This window comes from Bacillus rossius, chromosome 2, assembly GCF_032445375.1.
Source record: "Bacillus rossius redtenbacheri isolate Brsri chromosome 2, Brsri_v3, whole genome shotgun sequence".
NCBI classification, from domain to species: domain Eukaryota; kingdom Metazoa; phylum Arthropoda; class Insecta; order Phasmatodea; family Bacillidae; genus Bacillus; species Bacillus rossius.
The window spans coordinates 9,338,292-9,362,983 of NC_086331.1; the positions used below are offsets into that span (position 1 = coordinate 9,338,292).

At 43.7% G+C, this 24,692-nt stretch overlaps 1 protein-coding gene across 2 annotated transcripts in view; it reads left to right on the top strand.

The window, feature by feature from the left end:
• Window positions 1–23,062, top strand: part of LOC134529905 (uncharacterized) — a 95,067-nt gene extending 72,005 nt beyond the window's left edge. For both annotated transcript variants that reach the window (XM_063364463.1, XM_063364464.1), the window contains exons 2-4: window positions 495–658; window positions 17,469–18,281; window positions 20,936–23,062. In XM_063364463.1, the coding sequence (XP_063220533.1) occupies window positions 17,475–18,281; window positions 20,936–20,974 (846 nt within the window). In that variant the 5' untranslated portion in view covers window positions 495–658; window positions 17,469–17,474 and the 3' untranslated portion in view covers window positions 20,975–23,062. The remainder of the gene's footprint in view (window positions 1–494; window positions 659–17,468; window positions 18,282–20,935) is intronic.
• Window positions 23,063–24,692: the final 1,630 nt, after the last annotated feature.

Genomic DNA, 24,692 nt, shown 5'->3' on the forward strand with positions numbered 1-24,692 from the left:
CAGGGTACTAGATTTCAACAGTTAGGTGACACAGATATAAATTATTTAACATGATTATTTACAAAATCATATACTTAACTCAACCCTAGAGTAACTTCATAGTAAAACATAGGCCTAGAGGCCTCGAGGCACTGCTCAAGTTGTTACCAAAAAAGGATTTCGGCGAGAAAATGCTGTACTAAATACGCGAAGTTAACACAAATTACTCAAGTACAGGATAAACTTAACAGGCTGTATTACAAAAAAAAAATTAATTTAGATTTTAAAAACTATTTGCAATATTAATATTGCAAATTTTAAGCTGTTTCTATACATACGTTTTTAGTCTTAAATTGAAACTTAATAGGCCTTAATTTATGTAGTAAATGATATATCATGTAATAAATAATGTACTGAATAAAGAATATAGGAAAACATCCAATACATGACTGATAAAATTCAGTACACTCAAAATATAAATTTAAATTAACCTCATTACTTGTGGTTTGTTGCAGGAGTCTTGCAAGCGGCCAGCCAGTGGTGCTGATGATGTATATAAGAACAAGATGCTTGGAATCATAGTTATGCAATGGTGCTGTACTTTCTATGAGAAAAACATCTTCAACAGAGAAAAAGAGCCTTACGATTTGGCCGCAGTGCTGAAGTTCAGCAATTATTGGTATGTACACAACTTTAAGGCATTGCATTCTTGCACAATATGAATACACATGTTAAAAATCCATTGGATGAAATAGCATGCAGTATGCCACAATGTATAGGAGTAGTATATTTTGGTTCCTCCTGCTACATGTGTCAGTACATGGTGTTGGTGTCTGTGACCGCCAGCTGGGATTGTGGCGTCACAGTGACCATAATGGAGGACCTTGACCACGGACGCCATCTCGGGTGACCTTGACACCAGAGGCCATTTTTGATCCACCATTTTGTTTGTTAGAACTTTCCACTCTTTTTAATGCCGCCATTTCGAAAATGACATTACGGCCGCCATCATGGATTGTTTATCTTGGCGGCCACCTTGGATGGCCTTCACCTAGACCTTGATATTTTCATTGACCTTTGACCTAGATCCCAGTCACCATCATGGATTCCACCATCTTGGTTTCAGCCCATTTAGAATCCATCATTTAATATTATGATGTCACAGCCACCATATTAATTTTTCCTGATGGTTTTCATCTTAAATTCTGATGTCACAGCCCCCATCTTGATTTTTTTCTGCTGGAGGTCGCCATCTTGGATGGCATAATGTTAACCATCTATGTTTCTGCTGTTTTCTCCTAGATTGCACCAGCAATGTTCTGGCTCATGCACTTAAAGTCGATGTTTCATAACCTAAATGTTTTGTAGACAAATTTAATTTTTATACACTATAAATTGAGCGCGAGGTGATTCGAACCACGTCAACTCGGACTTCTTGTATGAAAAACCAACTCATTTGACCACATGGCCAGCGAGACATATACCAGACTAAAAATTAAATATGGTATAAATAAAAATATGTCACCATCAAAATTGTATTATTTTTAAAGTGAAGGAATAATAGCAGCACCTTTTGGAGGATGAGCCGTCATCTTTGGTGTAAATACTTGTCACAAGAAGCGCTAGTGTCATCTACAATGCACGTTGTCTCTAGAGTGCGCTGCCGACATCTTTGATTTCAATGTTTGTTATTAGAAGCGCTAGTGTCACATATTTAAAACATTATGTGCTAGAGTGTGCTGCTGTCTTTATTGTTTAATTTATACCGCTAGATTGCAGTGTTGTCAATCACCAGACTGTCGTAGCATCCACCATTTTTCTGTAATATTGGCCATCATCTTGAAAATCTGTAATTATTAACCTAGGAATACAGAAATATTTCTAAACATAATTTTCAAATGTACCTGTTAATATTGTGATTGATTCTATCGATTCTTGTCCTTGCATCTGCGCTTAGTTGATGCGAACGATTTAATGTTATCTTTACAATACTTATTTATTTAAGGTGAAAAGTCCTAAAAATGTCTTAAATTTCCCATATATCAGCCATCAGTAAGCCGATGATGTCATATCGGCCGTCATTTTGAAAATCTGTAATTATTAGCAAACAAAATACAAAAATTTTAAAAATTACAAAAAAAATACCTATTAAAATATTTGTTATTAGAGTTGATTGCCGTCCTCTTTTCGATCCTTTGTAAATGCTAAGAGTAATTAAAAATAAAATCATTTAAATTATTTTTTCCATGACCTTTTGTAGAGTTTATTAACCAGCCTCACTACAAAATTATAACTCTTTACAAGATAACCATCAGAATAAATATATGAGTAACGCAATATCACTACACTTACTATTGAGGCCGTATTCGGCGCATCTTATGAATACGAAAGTGCACTTTGAAGTATATAGGCCAAGTGTCTCCGGACCATATGGTCGTCTTTCTCAATACTATGTATGCAATATGTCCAAGTAAAAGCCAACGACAAGCATGTAGAAAGAGCATCTCCAAACCACGAGAACTTATTTTTTCGGTACTTGGCATTCTTTTCAACCAGGTAATGTCAGGAATATAGATCTATTTCAAGTAGTCAGGATGAGTCTCTGAGCTGCCAGATCTACAGTATGGATGTACCTAACCTATTACAAGCATATAGACCAACTAAGAAAGTTTTATGCTTGCAATAGGACCAAGAATCTTCCAAAATGTTTTATACTTACTAAAAGACCAAGTGGTTCTGAACCATTAAATCTTAAGTTCTGACTACAGACTTGACTACGCACATTAATTGAGGACACGCATTTTAACGATCATTGAACTCGATAGGATATAGTATGATAAGATCGGTAGGATACAATAGCATACAATAGGATACGATCGTTATGTCACTATCGGTAGGATACGATATAATTCATCAAGATCTGGCTCCATCTGGATACAATTGCTCTAACTGGATACATCTGAACCAACTGCATTTGGCTCCAACAGCTCAAATTCCATTTTTCTCCAACTATCCATAAGGGCTCCAATTACTCCAACTGGCTACGATGGCTCCAACTGATCCATTTGTTACATCTGGCTCCAAGTGCTCCACTGGCTGTCACTACTCCAATTAATCCAACTGCTCCAAATGCATTTGTCTCTAATTGTTTCAATTGCTCCAAATACATTTGTCTCTAACTGCTTCAATTGCATTTTGCTCCAACTAGCTACAATGGCTCAAATCACTCCAACAGGCTACTTTGGCTACAACTGCTTCTTTTTTTTCCAAATGGCTACAATGGTTCTAAATGATCCAATGGCTTCAATTTATCCAATTTCTCCAACTGCATTTTTCTCTATCTACTCCAATTGCTCCAACCGCATTTGGCTCTAATTAACTACAATGGTTCTGATTGTTCCAGTTGATTTCAATAACTTGGATTGCATTCTTATTATTCTCCATTTTGTAAGTCATTGGCAAAGTTTTTTCCATCTTTAAATTTAGAAGTTAGATTACGAGAAATCAGCATTAAGCTAGGAGTTACATTATGAAAAAAAAAATTTAATCCAAAATATAATTTATTTTATTTTTTATTTTATACACCTGTAAGTAATACAAGTCATTATTGTATGTAGCCCTCACTTCTTAGTTCACGAGTAAAGGCTATGTTCCTTTGGTGATGGGTAAATTTTCTGCATTTTGCGAAGCAAGTATAAGTCTTAACCTGTCAACCAGTATGTTAGTATATTCTCATGACGTGCAATCAATCTCTTCTGTTGTCATCTTCCTCATGTTTGTTATTAGTATTCATAAAATCTTTATAGTCTATTGTTTAACGCCAGCCTAATAGTCATTAAAATCGGTAACATCCCAGTGATAATCATAAGCATGATTAGGGTAATTTATTTTAACGGGTCGTTTCCATCGTTTTGGTCTCACATTTCATCACAGTTTTGGATATTCTTAGCTTCAGGCGCATCAATATTGTTCTCAATTTCGCGGAGGCGACTATAATTGGGTTTGTTGGGTGATAAGGCGAGAGAAAATTCATTGTTTACGGCCCATTAATCTTCCTAGAATTCATAGTGACTGGGATCATATGATAGGACAACCTTGGTGAATAATAATTATCACAACTAAAGGACGACATTCTTAACTTAAATTACCAGCAAGTTAGAGCTCCGCCCAATATCCTAAGCGTTATTGGAGTGTCAGATATTGGCATTGATGTCCTTCGCCAGTGTCGGAGGAGAAACGAGGCTCAGCGTTTTTACCAAGAACACCTCTCAAGATACAGTGTTTGTCTATAGGCATGTGTTATACTGGTTGTTTCAGATCACTGAGTTCATGTGTGATGGCCTGTGCTTGCTTCTTAACATCTAGACTCCATGATAATGCTAGGAGCATCTAACAAAATAAAGTGTTTGTCTATAGGTTTGTGCTGTACTGATTGATTCAGGTCACTGAGTGCATGCGTGGTTGGCCTCTGCTTGCTCCTTGGGAGCTAGACTCCATGCCACTGCCAAGAGCGTCTCTGTAAGTATGTGCTGTATTGTTTGTTTCAGGTCAAGATGCACTTTAGGTCGCTGAGTGCATGCGTGGTTGGCATATGCTTGCTCCATGCCACTGCCAAGAGCGTCTCTGTAAGTATGTGCTGTATTGTTTGTTTCAGGTCAAAATGCACTGTAAAGAGTTTCTCTCTCTTCTCCCACCAGTACAGTAAGGATCTACTTTTATTTTTTTGTTTAAAAGACGATAATCCAACACTAAGCGGTACTTCCCCGCTTCCTTTTTTTTTACTAGGAAAGCTGGCGAAGCATAAGGGGAAAGAGTACGTTTGATTATGCCTTGTCCCTCCAAATCTTTCACTATTTCCCTAAAGGCCTGTAGCTTAGGAGGGGAACACTGATATGGAACACATCTAATAGGTTCTTGGTCACTAACTTGAATCCGGTATGGGAGCATCTCGCATTTCCCTAATTTCTCATTCAAGACATCACTATACTCTGCTTTTAGCTGTTTCAATTTCTCTTGATGTTCCTCAGGCAGAAGGATTTTTCTTGCCTGCATGCCGGAACACAACTTCATGTTCCCTTGTGGTTTCTGCACTAACGGTACTGCAAAATCTTTTTGGAACCCAAAGATTAACTTGCGTTTCGCACAATATAACACTGCTCTAGTTCTCTCTAAAAAGTCCAGCCCTAGGACAATATCACAAATCAACCCCGGCAGAATCCAGAAGTCTCTGGTCCAAGAGAATTTGCAAATTTTAAAATGTAACCTCATAGAGACTTTAACCTGAACACCGGCACCATCAGCCACCTGCAAGCTAAAACCCTTCCGCGCCTTAATACGATTCTTGAGCTCAGGCCTCTCAGACACCAAGAGACTAGCAAATTTCTGACTGATAAAGCTACCACCAGCACCAGTGTCTACTAAGGCTCGGGTTGATTTATCACCTATTAGGATTTCTACCCAAAAACTGTTATGTTTCTTTCCTGGTCCTTTGTATTTGATTACCGCTACTTGCCCAGTAGCATTCCCACTGCCTCCCTGACTGGTGGAGTCACTCCCACTCGAAGTTTTCTTCTTACACTGGCTAGCTATATGTCCCAATGTCCCGCAAGTATAGCATTTATGGCTATCTTTAGGTTTGCTCCAACATTTGGAAGCAGCATGTCCTACTTTGTGACACTCGAAGCAAGTTACAGGCTTCATTTTATTTTTTGGTAGACTACCCTGATCGATCTCCTTGCCAAAGCCATGCTCCTCTCCACTTTCCTTATGAGACTCTTTGAATATCTGCCCTTGCGCCAGACGATGCGTATACTCCAAACTATCCACCTCGATCGCCCAAGCTTTTAACTCTTCTAAATTTTTTGGACATTCGACAAAAGAACACAATTGCCTAATAGAGAGCGCCATATTTCCCAACACCAGCTTGATGAATTGATCATCCGTGTATGCTTTTCCTAGACCACACGAACATTCCCGTAAATTCTGGATAAATTCAACCATTCTTAATTTTTGTCTCTGAAAACGTCTCGGACAAGAAACCTCAAAATCCTCTCTTTCCCTTTCAAGACACAATAGCATCCAAAGCCTCTTCTTAATGGCCTCCCAATTTTCTCCAAGAGACAAACCATCTAACTGTCATGTCCACCAGTTTGGCCTCGGCTGGTATGATAGCACAAGCCCCAAGTGCGCCACCCATCCTACACAATCTATGGGGAGGAAAGTTAGTTCGCCACCCGCCCCTAGATGGCAGACAAAGGGGAATGTAAATTAAGGAAACTTTGTCTACCTGCCCAGCCTAATTCAGGACAAATATGTAAATACTCAGTGTTGTATCAAGAAGCCTTTAAATTGTACAAGTGAATGTAAATAGTATTGTAATTCGAATATGTATGCACAGGAAGGGTACAGATGTGCCCTCCCTGATGAATATGTACATACATTGCATATTTACTCTGGCTGAGCTAAGCCAGGCGGAAAGCTCTTCCCAGTAATTTCTGGGTAGATGGTGTGCGCTGGTTTCCCTTCAAAGGCATAGAATTGTTCAGGGGAATTTTTGCAAGCTATTTGAAGCAAATCAGTGCACTTTCGGCTTTATACTAACTGATTTCCTTTCAGCGATTTTAGCGAGCTGCCGAGACTTGCTGCTGCAAGTTCCTGAGTCGACCACCAGGAGTGCTCTTGTCGTAGATCTAGCTCTTAGCACCTAGATCCTCTTCTTGTGAGTGCTGTGTGCTACCGAATCGTAGCCTATAGGGGAGGTCGAGGGGGGGATCTGGAATGGATCCCCACCCGACGACGCCGAACCTGGGCGGAGACGATCTCGGTCCGAGGCCTTCGGCCGAAGCCACCATGTTGACCGACCGACCAACGCCGACGAACCCTTATGGACGACCAGCGAAAGCAACTGCATCTTCGCAACCATCGACGACGAAGCTGACCGCGCCTGGTGTGGCGGCCTCTTCCGCGTCGGGGGGGGGGGGAGCTCTGCCTTCGCCCTCGGCACCGGCGGGGGTCCGCCCCCAGAGCGCCAACATCAAGGTCAGCGACTCGAAACACCTCGCCGGCATCGACCTGTCCACTATTCCGACTGCTACCTCGTCTCCTACTCTGTCCGTCTACACCACTACCACCACCACTGCCTCTATCACCTCGCCCATCGTGACTGCCGCTCCCTCCTTACCCGTTCTCGTCGTTGACGCGCCTGTGGACCCCATGGACACCGCCGCTCCAGCTACTTCAGACGACGACTTTGGGTTCGTGAAGCCTCGGAAGACCACCAAGCGGCCTCTCCGCGACGTGCTCTCTTCGGATGACGCCGTCCCAGTGGAAAACCGCTACGGATCCTTATCCTCCTTGCCTGACTCTGACATCGACGACGCCGCATCATCTGCTCCTCCTCTCACCGCCAAGCCTCGTCGTACCCAGCACCCGAAGAGACATAAGACTGTTGCCGCGCCGCCCCAGCCTCAACCTTCTACATCTGTCTCCCCTCCGCAACCTCAGCCATCCACGTCTCAGCGGCCGGCCACCTCTGCTCCGTCTGCACCTAAGCCGCCTCGCATGCCACCCATTGGCATTCGCTCCTCGCCGACCGCTCAACCCTTCCTCCACATCAAACACTTGCAGTCCTTGCTCACCGGTCCACTCACCGCCACCTCCATTAACGATCGTACGTCTTTCTACACTGCTAATCCTCACGACCATCAGTTCCTCTACGACCACCTCAAGAGACATGGCTACCAGCCCTACACCCACCTGCGTCCCGACGAGCGCACCGACCGTGTTGTGGTCAAGCGCCTGCCCTCCTCCACCACCGCGGACGAGGTCAAGGAGGCTCTCCTGGACCTCGGCCTCCCGGTGGGCACCGTCTTGCCGCTCCGCACCTCCGCCGACTCAACAACCCGGCCCTTCCTCGTCTGCACCAACGGACTAGGGGAGGCGACGCGGTTCCTCAAACTGAAGACGCTAGGCTGCTGGGTGGTGACCGTAGAGCGCTACCGGGGCTCTGGGAGGGTACCCCAGTGCTATCGGTGCCAGTCCACCGGACATCCATCGACACGCTGCGAGCGGGACCCCAGGTGTTTCAAATGCGCTGGGCACCACTGGTCGCGAGACTGCACCTCTACGACTAAAAAGTGTGTCAATTGCGACGGGCCGCACTTTGCTACCTCGACGGACTGCCGTGTCATACAGGCATACATCCGACGACACCCGCCGCGACCTGCTGACCCGACGATGACGACCGACGCTCCGCGCCCGTCTGCTCCGCTCCCTTCTGACGTTCGGACTTTCCCGGCCCTGCGGACTCCTGCTTGGCAGGGCCACGACCCGCCTTCCTCCTCTTCCCGGGCACCACCTCTTGCTCACCTCCCCTCATCCTCTTCACAGAGGCCACCCGCCACGTCATCCACTTCCACTCGCCCCGCCGATGCCGACTCAGACGACACTTCGCTGACATCCATGTTGAGGGAACTCATCACGCTCATCCGCCACTACCTGCCACTCATCCGCCAGGTCCTGACAGCGCTTTCCCGTGCCCAGACCCCATCGGAGAAATTTGAGGTGCTCCTCCAAGCCCTCCTCAATTTCTTTGATGAATCACGCCCCACCCCTTAGTATCCTTATCTGGAACACCTTCTCCCTTCCTCCCAAACTCCACGATCTTCTCCACCTTCTCCGGGTGCATTCTCCCGATGTCGTGTTCCTCGCAGAAACCTGGCTCGACCCCCCCACACCCCTCCATATTCCGGGGTACGCCGTTCACCGCGCCGATCGTGATGGTCGGGGCGGAGGAGTGGCGTTACTCGTCCGCGCTACCTTGTCCCACCATCGTCGTCTCGTTCCGTCTTCCCCCGCGGCCGAGGCTGTCGCCGTGCGTTTGCACGGTTTTCCGTACTCCCTGACTTTGGTCTCCCTCTATCTCCCGCCCCAATTCCCCTTCCCTACCGACGACATTGTGGCCCTCGGACGGCTCGACGCCCACGTCGTGCTGGCCGGGGACTACAATGCGACCCATCCTTTTTGGGGCTGCGCTGCCGCGAACCGGCGGGGCAGCTCCCTCCGTCAATTCCTCCGGCGTACTCACCTTTCTCTTCACGCACCACCCACACCGACCTTCTATCCGGCCCAGCGCCATCGCCGCCCCAGTGTCATCGACCTCGCTCTCTCATCACCCCTTCCCGTCATTTCTCACCTTCGCACCATCACCGCCGGTACTTCCGACCACTTGCCTGTCCTCGGCTCGCTCCACTTCTTTCCTCACACCAACCCTCACCTCCCCCGGTACGACTTCATCCACGCCGACTGGTATGGCTTCCAGGATTCACTCTCCGCTGCTCTGGACCTCACGCTTCCCTTCGCCACTCCTGCTCAACTCGACGACCGAGTCCTCTACTTTTCCGACGCCATCTCAACGGCCGCTTCTTCTCACATTCCGCTCGCGCCTCCGCGCCCTCTCATCGTCCCCTTCCCGCCGTATCTCCGTGACGCCGTGTCCTTGCGTAACCGCTTCCGTGGTCGCTGGCAGGCGAGCCGCTCCCCGCTGCATCGCCAAGTTTACCTGGTGCTCCGGGGGTGGTGCCGCCGGTTGATCGCGGGGTGGAGGGCCCGACTGGAGGCGCGGCGCCTCGGCTCCCTCACCGCTACCTCTGGCTCTCTGTGGTCTTACGTCCGTCGCCTTCGTTCCGTCCCCACCTCCATCCCTCCCCTCACTCTTCCTGTCGGGGTGGCGGAGACGGCTTCGGAGCGGACCGAGGCGGTCGCCGCCTACCTCGCCACCACCTTCGCCTCCGCCCCCCACCCCACCTTGTCGTCGGAGTCCTCGGACGATGATGATGCTCCTTCCCCCTTGTCCCGTCACGTCACTCTCCCCCTCCTCCCTGATGTCCTGCCCTTCCCGCTTGCCACGCCTTCTGAAGTCACCTCTCTGCTCTCCCATCTCAAGTTTCGTTCGGCCCCCGGCTCCGACTCCATTCCCGCCCCCGTTCTGCGCCATCTTCCCCGTAAAGCCACTGTTTTTCTCACTCGCATCATTAACGCCATGTTCATCCTCTGCCATTTTCCGTCTCCTTGGAAACTCGCCATCGTCTCGCCCATCCCCAAGCCCGGCAAGCCTTCATCCTTACCTTCCTCCTACCGTCCTATCTCTCTTCTCCCCATCCTCTCCAAGATCGCAGAGAGAGTCATCCACCGGCGCCTTCTTCTTCAAGTCAACACCCTTCACCTGCTCCCCCATCACCAGTTCGGTTTCCGCCCCCGTCATTCCACCACCCACGCCATTGCTCGTGTGGAACTCCTGGTGGTGCAGGGGTTCGCCAGGCGGCAACACACGGGCATGGTGCTCTTGGACCTGGCCCGTGCATTCGACTCCGTTCCGCATTCCCAACTCATCTCTCGCCTCTCCGCCATCGGTCTTCCGCCGCACCTGGTCCGTCTCCTCTGCTCGTTCCTGGGGGGTCGCTCCTTCCGGGTTCGAGTAGAGGGGACGCTTTCCGCACCCCGGCCCATTCTCGCCGGCGTCCCCCAGGGCGCCATTCTCTCGCCTCTCCTGTTCGCCCTCCACATTTCCGACTTGCAGCCCCCGCCTGGGACCTACCTGGTGCAGTACGCCGACGATACCTGTCTCCTCGCCTCCTCCGTCTCCGAGCGGCTGCTCGGCGACCGCCTTGCCCGCGGACTCACCTCACTCAACGCCCAGTTCCTTGCGCACGGCATTGGCTTGAATCACTCCAAATCACGCTCTATCATTTTCTCCCGTCTTCATCCTCACCAGGACCGCCCCCCCCGCATCTCCACCGTAGTCGTCCCTTGGTCGCCCACCCTCCGCTATCTCGGGGTCACCCTCGATCGTTCGTTCACTTTTCTTCCACACCTGGAATCCGTCCGCACCAAGTCCCGCGCCATCTTGGCCCAGCTGGCCACCGTACTCAGGCCGTCCTCTGCCGTTCCGCTCCCAGTTCGCCTCACCGCATATCGCTCATATGTCATCTCACATTTCATCTACGCCTGCCCGGTCTGGGTTCACTCATCTCGTTCCAACCTTCGACCTGTCACGTGCTCATATTTTCTTGGTGCCCGCCTTCTCCTCGGCCTCCCTCGCGCCACGCTCCGCCAGACACTGTTGGACAGGACGGGACTTCCGCACCTCCACCACCTGCTCTGTCAGACGACCGACACTTTCCTCCGTCGTTGCCGACGTAGCGACAATCCGTACATTCGGCAGCTGGCGGAGCCGCCGCCCGACGCACCGCACCCACGACGTCCGCTTTTCAGTTACGATCACTTACTTAACGAAGGACAGCCGGACGACGTAGGCGCGGCCGGTGGACCAGACAGATGACCCTGGGGCCTCCACGCCGACTGGTAGCACTGTGGGAACCCCATCCTCCTCGGCGCCGCCATGATGATCTTCTCTCCGCTGTTCCGCGCCGGCCCATCAACGGCGCGGCACCATCCGAGCCCTGAGGACCCCCCAGCAGCCGTGAAGAACTCGCCCATCAATAAGTAGCTGAGCATCAAGGACGACCTCGTCGGGGAAGCTCTGCTTTGTTGTTGAATAAAGACTATTGTCACCTTGCAGGCCTTGTGCCCATGTACCAATCTTTTATTGTACCTTGTGCCCTTTTTTTTATTAAATGATGGATTTTTTGGTGGGTGACTCCCTTCAGTGGGAGTCCCCTTTGTAAAAAAAAAAAAAAAAAAAAAAAAAAAACTTGAGCAGTATTATTTAGGCAGCGACCTCTCTGGAGGACCGCTCCTCCTTCCTACCTCTCCCTGCTCTTGGGCAGCGACCCCTGCTTGGGGACCGCTCCCGCTCCTCCCCTCTGCCCGACCTTCCCCTGCTCTTGGGCAGCGACCCCTGTTCGGGGACCGCTCCTGCTCCTCCCCTCTGCCTGGGACAAGTCATAACAATGCTTCTTGTGCCACACTGGCACACCTAGGCAATAGTCCCTGGATCATCTCGACATCGGATTGCAAAAGGTAACTACGCTTGATTTTATCAACAGCTACAATAAACTGCAATAATGCCTTTGGTTCATAAGATGTTAATCGTGGCACGTTTTGCAAAGACGATAGGGCCAATGGTATTTTCAATTCAACACTACTCCTATGGCCTTCTCGTTTGTCTTCGACCTCTGCTCCCATAGCCTTATTACCTTTTAAAAACCCTCTAAATTTATTTCTCAACACTTCAACCATATCGATCTCCTCAACCGTAATACCAGCGGCTAACAAATTTACTATTAGCTGCTCTTTGGTTAGTCCTTGTACCCAGGCTGTAGGCATTTTTGAGATCATAGTCTAATAACGTAGCAAGTACTATACAAAAGCAAGCACAAAGTTCTACCACACCAAACCTAGCCAGCAGAGTGGCGCAGCTTGTAAAGAGTTTCTCTCTCTTCTCCCACCGGTACAGTAAGGGGAAGAGGAAGAGTCTCGAAGAAATAAACACTAATTTCTGGCATTAGAACTTTTCCTTTTATTAGTTAGGATTATTTTCAAAGTGCAAAAGGTAATAACAACAACAATTTATATTAATAGCTGCACGCCACATTTGCCACTAAAACTAACAGTTTTGCAGATTACAACCATGCTGGTGGCTAATACATTAATATAAATCTCCTAAAATCACCTCATGCCACATTCGCCACTAAAACTAACAGTTTTACAGATTACAAACTTGCAAATGGGTAATACATTCATATAACTTTCCTAAGATCACCTCATGCGACATTTGCCACTAAAGGTAACGGTTTTGCAGATTACAGACATGCTGGTGGCTAATACATTTATATAAATGTCATAAAATCACCTCATGCCACATTCGCCACTAAAACTAACAGTTTTACAGATTACAAACATGCAAATAAGTAATACATTCATATAACTTTCCTAAGATCACCGCATGCGACATTTGCCACTAAAAGTAACGGTTTTGCAGATTACAAACATGCTGGTGGCTAATACATTTACATAAATCTCCTAAGATCACCTCATGCCACATTTGCCACTAAAAGTAACGGCTTTGCAGATTACAAACATGCTGGTGGCTAATACACTCACATAAAAGTCTAATTAATTCCATAAAATTGTATATTGTCATCATCAAGTTCACATAAAAAATTTATGACTTTATATATATATATATATATATATATATCAAACGCGGACTATTCTGCTTCACAATAGCCACAATAATTCTTCAAAAGACACGCCGCACTTAAATTTTGATTGTGCAGTAATCAGGCCATTATCCAATACAAACTAAAATCTATTCCAAACTGGGTCACCGATGATTTCTGCCCTTCCTCGAAAAACAGGCAAAATCCAGGAAAATGGCTGCTTGCGGCGCGGATAAATGGTATAATCCTATCTCAGGAATTTCAGCTATCGGAGGAACGGGACAATTCCACCATAGGAATTTGCTGCCATCGGAGAAACGGGACAATTCCACCACAGAAATTTGCTGCCATCGGAGAAACGGGACAATTCCACCACAGGAATCGGCTGCTACTGGAGACGGGGCAATTCCACCTCAGGAATTTCTGCCATCGTAGACCAACACGACACAAAAAATGTTATAGCTCACTGCTATACTATTCGCGCACCGCGAATCCACAACCTCTCATGTGAGTCGTACAACTCTCGTCAATCCCCATTTCCCTTGTCAAGCCCAACACTCTTCCTAGACGCTACCCGTTATAGTCTCGTCTCCAAGACTCCCCGAAAACAACTTAATCACAGCTGGCCTGTTTCTCTCCAGCTTGACCCACCTAGTCCCACTCCACCTCACTCGTTTCCCCCTTCCTATGTTTCAAGCAGCTCAAAACAACGACAACAAAAGAACAACGCAACCACCAACCTCACAAACCAAAATTTCCCGCGTCACACTCACCGCAAAAAAAAGGGGGCGCTGCCAGCACACAACTAGCAGTGACGCCTTACGGTTAAACGGGCACAACATCACCTGGACGAAGAATAGAAACAAACAAGTGACGGCCAAACTCCTCACACCCACCCCTCCCAAAAAAAACCCTACCTCGCTCCTTTCCTCTCGGCACGAAAGCATATGGCAATAACGGCATCCCAAAGAGAAGCATACTCACAACCTACAAAACACACAGTGACAACAAGAAATCCCAAAACTCAAAACCCCAAAATTATCCCACCCAACAAAAGCAAAAAAAAACCAATAAGAAACACAATAGAACAATTAACATCCTCACAAGATAAGAAGCTCAACAGACACTAGAACGCATGCCGCTCGAAGGATAACCGATTAAACCAGCTGTTAGTTTAAGGAGGTGTAAATTTTTTCATCGACGAGATGTGGGCTTTCTTGATAACGAATCCCTTATCAGGATCCCCCAAATTTACGGTAACTGGAGTGAGGAAAGACAGCACCCGATAGGGACCATAATAATTAGGACACAATTTACTGGATACATAATCCACCTTTTTGCTTAGGCTGACTTTCCTACACACTACTAAGTCACCAGCAACGATATTGGACACCGATCTATATTTATTGTATTTCTTCTCCATAACCGCGTGGGCTTTATTAAAGGCTTGTTGAGTTTCACGCCAAACTTCTTCTAACTTCCTGCCTGACTCTTCGAAACATCCAGGGGGAATGCCCCAAAGATTTAATAGTGGGTGCTGCAACTCTCTCCTGTCACCCCATGTGGGACTGAGTTTAAGGCTACATTCAGGGATGACAAATCAGTATCCCATCCCCTCTGTTTCTCGTGATGGAAAATGGTAAGAGCAGCCTTAATTGTTTTGTTCACCCGCTCCACCAGGTTCGGGCACGGGTAGTAAGGACTGGTATGAACCTGTTTGGTTCCCCAACGGAAACACATGCTTTTCATGTTTTGCGAAGTGAAGTAGGTTGCATTGTCTGAAATAAGCAACTCGGGGCTACCGAAAATCTTCCACATCTCATCCTCCAATTTGCTACAAATGGAGTTCGCTTTCATGTCCCTAAGTGGCATTAGCACGACATATCTAGAAAAACCATCAACCAGAACTAAGAGGCAATTGAGCATGGAAGAGGACCAAATATATCAATATATACTCTCTCCCACACTCTCTTAGGAGTCTGTACTGAATACATTCCCATTTTCGAACTTTGAAGTTGCTTGGCTAGTTGACAGTCGGTACATTTCCTAACGTAATCCTTAATTTCCCCGTGCATACCTTCCCAAAAGAATTTTTTGCATATCTTCTTTTCAGTTTTCGCATACCCAAGATGGGCTCCTAAAGTCGAATCATGGAAATATCGTAAGATCATGTGCCGCACATTCTTGGGTGCCCAAACCTTTTTATTTACCTTTTTGTTCATGCGATAGATGATTCCCTTAACTAACACGAAATTTCTGCTTTTCCCCGTCCTAATCTTGTTTCGGATCTCCATCCCTTCCGCGTCTTTATTTTGCCATTCTTCAATATTCACAAAAGACTCAGGAATATGATGAATAACGGCACAGGTCTCTCGTTTTCCATTTTCCTCATTCCCTCCCAGTACGAATTCTGAGGCATCATACATGCGCGAAAGCGCATCTGCAATACAATTCTCTCTGCCATTTACATGAATGATTTTAAAACGAAAACGCATGAGACACATGATCCAACTTCCCAGTTTACCGAGTTGACGAGGATATGAAAACAGCCAAGTTAGGGCCTGTTTATCTGTCATCAAATCAAACTCTGCATGCTCAAGATAACTTGCGAAATGCTCTACAGCAAAAATGCACGCCAGTGCTTCTTTTTCGTATGTACTATAGGATTGCTCCTGATTATTCAAAGCACGACTTGCATATGAAATGGGCTTCATCTGTCCTTTGCCCTGCAGTAATACTGCTCCTACGGCCAAACTACTGGCATCTACCTGAAGTACAAACCTATCGTTAAAATTGGGTAGCTGGAGGATTGGAGGATGCGAAATGACGTATTTTAGATCCTTGAAGGCCCGTTCCTGCTCCTCACCCCATTTTAAAGGAATATTCTTACGCTTCAACTGATTTAAAGGAGCACACCTCTCTGCATAGTTCGGAATAAACTTGGCAAAATACCCCAACATCCCAATAAATCTCATGACCCCCTTTATATTTTTGGGTTGGGGAAAATGCACAATGGATCCGATTTTCTCTGGGTCCATAATCACGATTCCATCTGAAACTATAAACCCCAGAAATTTTACCTGTTCACTTGCCCATACTACTTTGTGGGGGTTGACGGTAAATCAGGCACTACGCAATTTCTCCAGAACCTTACGTACATGCACTAGGTGTTCATCGAATGATTTAGAGAAAACCAGAATATCATCAAGGAATGAAACAACAAAGTCGAATTGATACTCTTCTAACAACTCGTGTAGAATTCTGGATAGGCATTGTCCCCCGAAGTTAACCCCAAAAGGTACACACTCCCACTGGTAATGGCCCCATGGAGTCACAAATCCCGTATACCTTTTGCTACTCTCCTCTAGGACACACTGATGAAACGCCGAATTTAGGTCAAATACCGTGAAATACTTTCCGCAGCTCAGGTACTGTAACAGTGAGCAGCTCAAAACAACGACAACAAAGGAACAACGCAACCACCAACCTCACAAACCAAAATTTCCCGCGTCACACTCACCCCAAAAAAAAGGGGGCGCTTCCAGCACACAGCTAGCAGTGACGCCTTACGGTTAAACGGGCACAACATCACCCGGACGAAGAATAGAAACAAACAGGTGACGGCCAAACTCGTCACAGCACTTCAGTTCGCTGAATGCATGCGTGGTTGGCCTGTGCTTGCTCCATGCCACTGACAAGAGCGCCTCTCTAGGTATGTGCTGTATTGTTTGTTTCAGGTCAAGATGCACTTTAGGTCGCTGAGTGCATGCGTGGTTGGTCTCTGCTTGCTCCATGCCACTGCCAAGAGCGTGTCTGTAAGTATGTGCTGTATTGTTTGTTTCAGGTCAAGATGCACTTAAGGTCGCTGAGTGCATGTGTGGTTAGCCTCTGCTTGCTCCATGCCACTGCCAATAGCGTCTCTGTAAGTATGTGCTGTATTGTTTGTTTCAGGTCAAGATCGCTGAGTGCATGCGTGGTTGGCCTCTGCTTGCTCCATGCCACTGCCAAGAGCATGTCTGTAAGTATGTGCTGTATTGTTTGTTTCAGGTCAAGATGCACTTTAGGTCGCTGAGTGCATGCGTGGTTGGCCTCTGCTTGCTCCATGCCACTGCCAAGAGCGCCTCTCTAGGTATGTGCTGTTATGTTTGTTTCAGGTCAAAATGCACTTTCGGGCGCTGATTGCATGCGTGGTTGGCCTGTGCATGCTCCATGACACTGCCAAGAGCGCCTCTCTAGATATGTGCTGTATTGTTTGTTTCAGGTCAAGATGCACTTTCGGGCGCTGAGTGCATGTGTGGTTGGCCTGTGCTTGCTCCATGCCACTGCCAAGAGCGTCTCTGTAAGTATGTGCTGTATTGTTTGTTTCAGGTCAAGATGCACTTCAGGGCGCTGAGTGCATGCGTGGTTGGCCTGTGCTTGCTCCTTGGCAGCTGGACGCCATGTCTCGGCCAGGACCAACGCGCCGGCTACGAGGTGGAAGGCGCCGTCAGGCGGATCCGAGACGCCTCCTTCAACAGGGAGCCGAGCTGTGAGGAGCTGCGCGCCATGTGGATCTTCTCGAAGCGGCAGTCGCGGGCCACGGAGATCACCAACGACATCCCGGCGTACCGCGACCCGTTCGCCTACAATGTGTGGGAGCCGTACCCGCGCGCCAGGAGCGCCGGCGGTCTGGGCCAGCACGTGTACGGCCGCATCGTGCACGACGCGCCGTGGCTGCTGGCTCACCAGGGCGGCGCCAGGCCACGGCCCTTCGAGCACGTGGGCGTCTTGCAGCCGCAGCCGGCTCCGCCGCGGCGCAGGAAGCTCAACTACCGCTTCTCCGGCGGCAACATCCCACACCTGGCGCCGATCTCGGGCAGCTTCCAGCAGCTGAAGGAGCTCATCCAGAGCGAGCGGGCCCGCGAGTTGCAGGAGCAGCGCACCGCGGAGGACGCGGCTGCCCGCGCGGCTGCGCTCCAGGGGCTGCCGGTCAAGACCTACTACGGCCACGTCAGCGACGGCTCTGACCAGCAGGTCTCGGCGGACGTCTACCCCACCACCGACAAGGGCCTGGCCAGCAAGCCCGGGGTCATCACCTTCCCCAGTCTGCTCCTGCCGTCTTCGGCCAACTCCAAGCAGCACCATGGATACCTTGCATCGCCTCACATCTATCAGCAGAGGTCGTACCCCCAGATGTTACGTGTGAGTAACGTGTTTTCTATTTCTGCCTTTTTTTTTTTTCACTGTTTTCAATGATGGTTCTTTTGGTGGTTGCGATCCATCCTGAACTGTCAAATTTATATTTTGGAATCCCAGCGTCTTGAAGCACACACGCGATAAGGGGTTTGCTACGGTGTTCTGCTTCAGCTGAGTGTCTAGGTTAAAAGATACGGTGTTTATGTCAAGTCACCAGCGTCACTAAATGGCGTGTAGAGTTCGCCATTTATAAATTGATCAAAGTTTTTTTTTTTATTGTGTCTGAAGAGGAATATCTTTAAAAGCACCTACACTTTACTATATGACAGATTATCTATGTATATTTGTGAAATGAAAAGGCCTAAATAAGTGATTTCCTACACATGTTTAGAAATTAAATGTTTAATACACGTTATTGTATGCAGTAGCCTGTAGGTGTGTGCAATAAGGATTCATGTTTAATTTTTCACAATAAAATTTGTACCTTATTTGCTTCTTTGTACAACTGTTTATCAGAATTAATTTATATACAATTTAACTTTGTTTAAACTATTCCCTTCTATTCAACATAATTAGTCATTCTAATCTTTTTTTTTCAAGTAAAATCTTTTTTGTCTTGTTTATGATAAACTTAGTCTAAGAGATCTTTAAAATCTGCTCATAGATGGGTCAAGAAGTTCTTTGTGGTGATAGGGACTTATGTTCAGAAACATATCTTTCAGATTTCTCCCAAGAAAACATATTTTATCTCGTGCAAATCAAGATTTTATTTTGGTCATATGCCATTGTTGGTTAAATTGTATGTCATAAGAAACCTCAATACCAAACAAAAAAGATAAATATACAAAAAAAGACAAATATACAATAAAGATAAACAAGCCAAAATAAGCCGATTTCAATCAATTAAAACATAAACAGCATTGAAAATTCCATGGAACGGATAAGTAAAACAATTAAAACAGCACAGACGGACACAGCGGCCTAACAACGACGAGACAGAAGCTACAAGGACTGTAAATAAATATTTAAAAAACTTTGGACAACGCAGCGACAAAAAGACGAAACCAACGATGAAACTAAACAGATAATGTAGACAACACAATAACATAACAGAGACGCACAGGCGAAACTCAGTAATGTGTAGGGACCGGAAAAATTCGCGGGTTCAATGCCCTGTAGGATGAACTCCATAGTTCTACGTACACTCGGTCAAATGTCACCCACTGTCTTGTGAGACGTCCCAACGTAGCAGCCTGTGATTCGATAAAGCTTTGGTCAGGTGTTTTCTCATTGGCCCAGAGTCATCCAGGTGAGTTGTGAGCCAATAGCAGAGGCGGCACTGAGGTATAACTATTTGTATTTTAGCCTATCGCGAAATGAATTCGCGAATTTTTCCGGTCTCTAGACTAATGTGACAAAACATATATTCTGAATACCACAACGTTGTCAGCACAGACTAACAGTAGGATTTCTAAGACAACAGTTGCGAAGTTTTTGGAACTGACATCTCAGGCACAAACAGACAAATGATATTTGCTGGTGTCTTGCTGCAAGGGTAGTTTATTGGCTACGATATTTTTGTGGTAACTTGGTGTCATTTTTCGTTAAAGGTATCCATATACTTTTTTCATTCAATACTCTGTTGACTGATAACATTGTTATAATTGAAAATAAATGCTGAGTAAATTAAGGAAATTTGAAAACCCCTCCATCTTTTCAAGTCCATGTTGCCCGACAAGAAAAGTGTCGTCAACATAGCAAATCTCGATATTAGGCAGGGTGTTTTTTTTTTTGTTTTAAAGCTTCTTTCTCTAAACTTTCCATTAAAATTTTGGCAATGAATGAGATAGTGAAAACCTCATTTCTAGTCCATCTGTTTGCTTGTAGGATTCGTCTTTAAATTGAAAATATGTTGTATTAACACGTCATTGGTAAGTTCAATGAATGATGTCATTTTCCAATTTTGTATTTATACCTATGTTTCTTGTACAGGCACGTTGGTGAATAAGCTTTAAACATCAAAGCTCACAAGTGTGTCGGTTGGTGCTATTTCTAATGTTTGGTATGTGAAGATGAACTTGCCTAAATCTTTAACGAAGGTAGGTGTCAGGCCTGCGAGTGGTTCGACAATGTTCAGCAGAAAATTAGAAAGTTTTTGGCATTGAGAATTGCAGATGACGATGATGCTAAATATATAATGTGGACAACACAGCAACAATACAGAGACGCGCAGGTGAAACCCAGTGATGTAACAAAACATACCTGCATGTTGGACACAACGACGGCGACAGCACAGACGAACACAAAAGGTTTTCTAAGACAGCATTTGCGACGTCTCTTCATAACAAATTAGTTATCTATAAAAGTGAGAAAAACTAGATTGGTCATTTATTAAGGGTGGCACTAATCCTCCCTGACTTCTTTGGGTTCTGAGGGGCACCATTTATACAACCGTTCAAAATTGTTCAGCAGTAAAGTGTATCAAATTAATTGACTATAGTATCAAAAATTGCAAGGTTGAAACCTATACTCTTCCTGCCCGTTTGCGCTGATTCATCACAATATTTGTTAATGTTCATTATAAGTAGTTATCATACAAAATTTATGTCTTGTTCATTTTAAATCTGATTTACTTATGTAATGGTTTTTTTTTATTTCAGGGTCCTTACTCAATTCAGTCAGCAATGTTTCGTCAATAGTTCTACGGCTGCCATCTGTTGTGAAGAAGAAAGCTAAGCAACCTGATCCAAACAAGCATCTTTACAAAATACTCTCCAGTTCAAATAATTCAATATGAGATGTCTTCAGAAGGGTTCTTTTAATTTTGGTTTACCTTTAAGGGAGCCACTTTAATGTGTGATGCAGAATTAAATACATTTTTAGTTTACCTGTAAAACAAAATTTTTAAAATTTGCAGATAATTAATTCCCCATGTTTTGACTGTTTTAGTTCCTATGTAATATGTATTTCTTAAACATCTCATTATGCATATTTACATAATATTACACAAAATTTCATCTTCCTAGTAGTTTTAAAATCCACCATAGTGTTTTTCTTTGCACCTGGATCAGTATTTGTAGATTCATAATTTTTATAGATGCGATCTCAATCCAGACAATCCATATATGTGTCTTAGTGACATGAAATATTTAGTTTATTTACATAATAAGTGATTTATATCCTTAATCCGAGTACCTTTGTCAAATCAATTACGACTGAATATCTTCCAAAAAGGGTAATGCGTGTAGATAAATCCTGTTAAAATGACTCTCTAAGGCTTTAAATTCCTTGTTCTGTATTTTTTTCGGGTGTGTGTCCAGAAGGAAAATGGCGTATCTTTCTGCACAGAATAGCACACGCCAATATGTGTCATTTGATTGCCTGAATCGATAGGTTCAATTGATCCTCTACCGTTTGATATATTTCATGTCCATTAATATCATGTCTTTACACTTATCAAAATGAATTTATTTAGCGAGCCTTATATTATATGTGTGTGTATAGTAAGACTGATTATTTCTTTCAAAAATTCTTGTCTCTATTCAATAGAACTTTGTTTGTTAACTCGTGGAGCACGTATATAACTAATTATTGTTATCCTACATTAAGTGATAATTGTAATTTTTTTTTCATTTAATGAACTTCATACTGAAACTACTATGGTCTGTTATAAGTGCATTCTCTACCAAAAGTCCACATGCATTTATGTTTCTGCTGGAATTTATTTCCTAGTTAAATTAATTTTATACACATTATGCACCATTATTATAAACTTTCATTCATAAGTTTCAAGTTCCTCAAAGTGCATGGACAAGTGACAATCTTGTAACATGCAACTAAAGAAATCATTTTCTTCCACTTCTTTCTAATGAAAAGTGATAAAGTTACAGTGTAATATTTAGAGCGCAATATTTTTCGCCAATTTGCTTCCAGTCAAATTAACAAACACACAAACCAACACACTTTTCTTGAAGAGGAACAATTGAGGATAGTGTTCTGTGCATAGTTACCAAGTAAATATTTGCAATTTAATATATGTTTCTGCCATTACTTCTAGACTGTGACACATTTATTATTGTCCGAAGGTAATATTACCATGGCCTGGTTCACTCATTTTGCCTACGTTTTCATTAAATACTGTTTAGCATTTATTTTCAATAAAGAAAAAAATGGAGGTAATATTTTAATTGGTATACGTCGCTCTTTCCTACGATCACTGTAAACACTGGATGCCTAATTAGTGCAATGACTATTACATAAAATGTTTAAATAAATACACTTGAGCCCTCTTTACTCAATTTCTCGCAAATGTGTTCAAGGAAGCTTTAGTAAATAGAAAGGCTGAAAATTTTCAATCACAGGTATAGTTGTGAAAATGAATGAACAGAACACTAAAAAAGCACCACATTGTCGATTATTTTTTATAAAAAAAAACCTCGTACAGCAGTTCTTTTCTAGCGGCTAACCATTTGAAAAGATTTCGCCACATTGTAACATACTCTTCAACGAATTCATTCAAGCTTAAGGAAAAAAATGTATCTGCAAACTGCTATTTAAAGTGAAATAACGTATCTATTTTTATTTTCTTCTCTTGAGGTACAGTGTGTGTTTATTTTTGTTTTTTTCTCTGGAGTAAGTGTCTGTTTATTTTTGATGTGTCCAATAAAGCAATGCGATGACCACGTTTAAAGAGAAGAGGGTAAAAAATGCCTGAACCAAAATATCAATGTATGTACACTTTTGTGTGTTTGTTGTTAATTAAAATGAAATTAAATTCCTGAAACTTATACAGTTACTTGTATGTATTAAAATTTAAATATTTTATTATTATAAGCAAAGCATAGACTTAAATGTACTTATCTATTAATCTTAAACCTACAAAAAATTCTCAACTTTCCTAATCCTCCACCTGGTTTCTGATAGTTGTATGGTATTCCCGATCATTTTCATTGGTTTAGCAGAGAAAACAATTGGGAAAAAAAATTGACATACATTTTCTTTTTTAAATAGCTGCAAACAAATATAAGTAACAATTAACCATGCTAACTCCATAAAACTATAGTTGATTAAATGTTATTTGATAGTGAAATTTTTTTTTTTACAAAATGTTTAATTACTTATTCTACTTTATTAATTTGTAAGGTCTACAGATATTGACTTAAAACGAATTAATAATTGTTCAACAAACTCTTTTGATTGCAACTATTCTAAAAGTTTAGTTTTTAAATGTATATTATTATTTTTTTTTATTTGAGATAAAAAAAAACTTTTCCCTTGCGCAGATCAGCAGTCCAGTGTTCCATTCCAAAATTACTTGTAAACAACCAGTATCAGAGAAATTGCTTACAATTGAACATTTTTGTTCCTTGATGATTAGAGAAATAGTTTTTTTACAAGCAGACAAACTAAAATTATATATATTTTTTATTAATTTGAATTTATGTGTTCTTCAATTACATCTTGGAAACATTAACTAGTTTTATCTTCTCTATTACTAATTAAACATTTCATAAGTGAACATATACTTTCTATAGCTTAGTACTGGGCATCCCTTTATTTGGTTCTATACTAGCAATTATGACAGATAATATATATTTTTTTTTATTCATGAAATTATTATGGCTAAATCCATGGAAAAAAAAAGTTTATTGGACTCAAAAATTGTAATGTTCCACTCGAAGTGTGATGTTTCAATAATAGTTTTAAGTAACACAGGGTAATATAGCTAATTCATAAAATAGGCAATATCCCTTGAGAAAGTCCTGTTGATTTTTGTACATTTATTTGCTACATAGAAATTTTCTCTCTGAAGGCTCCGAAAAAGTCTGACATATATATATATATATATATATATATATATATATATATATATTTATATATATATATATATATATATATATATATATATATTAGTTTTAGGGGAACCAAAATATTTAATTACCGTTGGTAATCCCTTTTCCCCATATCTAAAATATACTTAAACTTCATGAGATCGAATTGAATCAACTATTTGTTTTAATTGTTTATTTTATATCAAGGCACTATATTCTCTTTGATTTACAAGTTGATTTACAAGTTGGGTCAAATTACAAAAGTTGCTAATATAATAGATAAATTTTTCAAATATATATTTTATAGTTTTGAACTTGTGATTTTGTTGGCTACCTTAGCACAACAAGACTTCAACGACAGATGGTTAGGTGCACAAGAGCTAGCACAAGTGTCAATTTCCAAGATTATAACTAACACAATAAGTCAATAAATATTATAATCCACAGCATGAATACAAGCACTATAATATATCAATACATCTTCCCGCAGTATGTTCTGCCCCAGGTTGTTTTAGCCTCGACAAGTACTCTAAGAAAAATTTACAGACAATTATTAATAACAAACACATTATGGATCAATACAACT